The sequence below is a fragment of the Morone saxatilis genome, unplaced genomic scaffold (assembly GCF_004916995.1).
Source record: "Morone saxatilis isolate NCDOM2014 unplaced genomic scaffold, NCSU_SB_2.0 Contig23, whole genome shotgun sequence".
Taxonomy (NCBI): domain Eukaryota; kingdom Metazoa; phylum Chordata; class Actinopteri; family Moronidae; genus Morone; species Morone saxatilis.
Window position 1 is genome coordinate 121,745 of NW_023339796.1, and position 1,789 is coordinate 123,533.

A 1,789-nucleotide genomic window follows, 5' to 3' on the forward strand; every position below is an offset into this window, starting at 1 on the left:
ACAGTTCACTAAAACTAAAAACTATAGATGTGCCGATTCGACTGGTATCGGTGCAGATGAAGGTTTTATGTTTCTGAAAGGTATCGGCTATGTTGAGCTTTATTGACCCGATCTGATCTTTTGTTTTACGTCAGCTATCTCCAGCTCTCCGCTGTCTCTGTCCTCCACTCTGAAATTAACTTCCTGTGTGTTCAGGACTACCTGCTGTGGAACCGTCTGGGTGCCACGTTGGCGAACGGAGACCGCAGCGAGGAGGCGGTAGAGGCTTACACCAGAGCCCTGGAGCTGCAGCCCGGATTCATCCGGTCCAGGTACAACCTGGGGATCAGCTGCATCAACCTCGGAGCTCACAGGTAACACACTGACCTGGTGGAGCCAGTCTGCACCTAATACTTATTGGAGAAATTAACCACTAGCTGTTGTATGAAAAGTAAAATGATGGACTAACTTCAGGGTTCATTTAGGGGTGTAAGATGTGAACATTAATGCCGTTGTCGGCAAGCCACGCTGCGCTAACGTTTCCAGAGCACCACCAAATCTAAAATCCAAAGTTTGGAAGACATTTGGATTCTATAAGAAGGAATGTTGGACAAGAGTCTGTCCATCTGTAAGATCTGTTGGACAGCAGTCCACATGGTGAGACGGCACAGCGACACCTGTACAGGTGACGAGGAGTCTGTGGATGCTAACACAGCTAGCAAAAGCAACAACATGCAAGATATTAAACAACCACAACTGGGCGAGGTTGGAGGTAATCACTGCAGGAAGCCTGTCTGTCTGTCTGTCTATCTGTCTGTCTGTTGGAATGGAATGTTAAGAACTGTATCAGATTGCATTGAATCACATTGTCTGTGAATCCTATCGTAGCCCAGGTATCTGGATACCTATCAGATACTCGTAAAGGGGCAGATGCACATCCCTAATTAATGTAAAGTCTTTGATAGGAATCTGTGGTGAAACGATAAAGTACACCACTAGATGTCACTAAATCCTTTACACTGGTCCTTTAAATAGAACCCAACCAGTACATTGGTTGGCTGATATTATGGGCCAGTTTTGGTCTATTGCAGACATAACAGTAACCACAGGAGCTAAAAGTACATACATTCTTCCTGACGGTCCGAACCATCAACTTTTGTTCTTAAATCTTTCTGAATCCAGTTCAGATTTTGCAGCGTTGCTTACAGTAGATCTTATGTGGTCCTGGTTTGATCCTGCAGGGAGGCAGTCAGTAACTTCCTGACGGCTCTGAACCAGCAGAGGCGGAGTCAGCGCTGCAGCCATCAGCAGATGTCGGCTAACATCTGGGCCGCCCTGCGAATCGCCATCTCCATGATGGACCGACCCGAGCTGTTCCAGGCCGCCAACGTCGGGGACCTAGACCTGCTGATGAGGGCCTTCGACGTGGGCGATGTGTGATGGCGGAGACGGGCGGGACAGTTTGGTTTGAAACCAAAGAGCAATGGTGGAAAGCAATAGAACAGCACAACCCTTTAGCTTCCTGTAGGAACACTTCCTGTTTGTAATGCTGATGGCGAGACGTTCGGGGCGCCGACGCCTCCTGAAAAAGTCCTCTAATGTCTTCAGTTCACTTTTCAAGATTAGGCCTTAAAGCCATGAAGAATATGAGTTTATAAAGTCTTAATTTAAAGAGAAACTGAACAGCTCCTGTAGCCACACCCACCAGTGATGTCACAGTGTATCTGGAGTACATTTCTACATCACTGAGTTCAACCACTGGACACTGTTCAGTTGCTCTTTAAAGGTTCTTTATTTTCTAGTTTGTTTC

General features: G+C 46.8%; 1 protein-coding gene across 1 annotated transcript in view; it reads left to right on the plus strand.

Moving 5' to 3' along the window:
• The window catches only part of LOC118334389 (PEX5-related protein-like), a 2,026-nt gene extending 243 nt beyond the window's left edge, over nt 1-1,783 (plus strand). The window contains exons 2-3 of the mRNA XM_035670292.1: nt 98-353; nt 1,221-1,783. Coding sequence (XP_035526185.1) covers nt 98-353; nt 1,221-1,419 — 455 coding nt within the window. The 3' untranslated portion in view covers nt 1,420-1,783. The remainder of the gene's footprint in view (nt 1-97; nt 354-1,220) is intronic.
• Nucleotides 1,784-1,789: the final 6 nt, after the last annotated feature.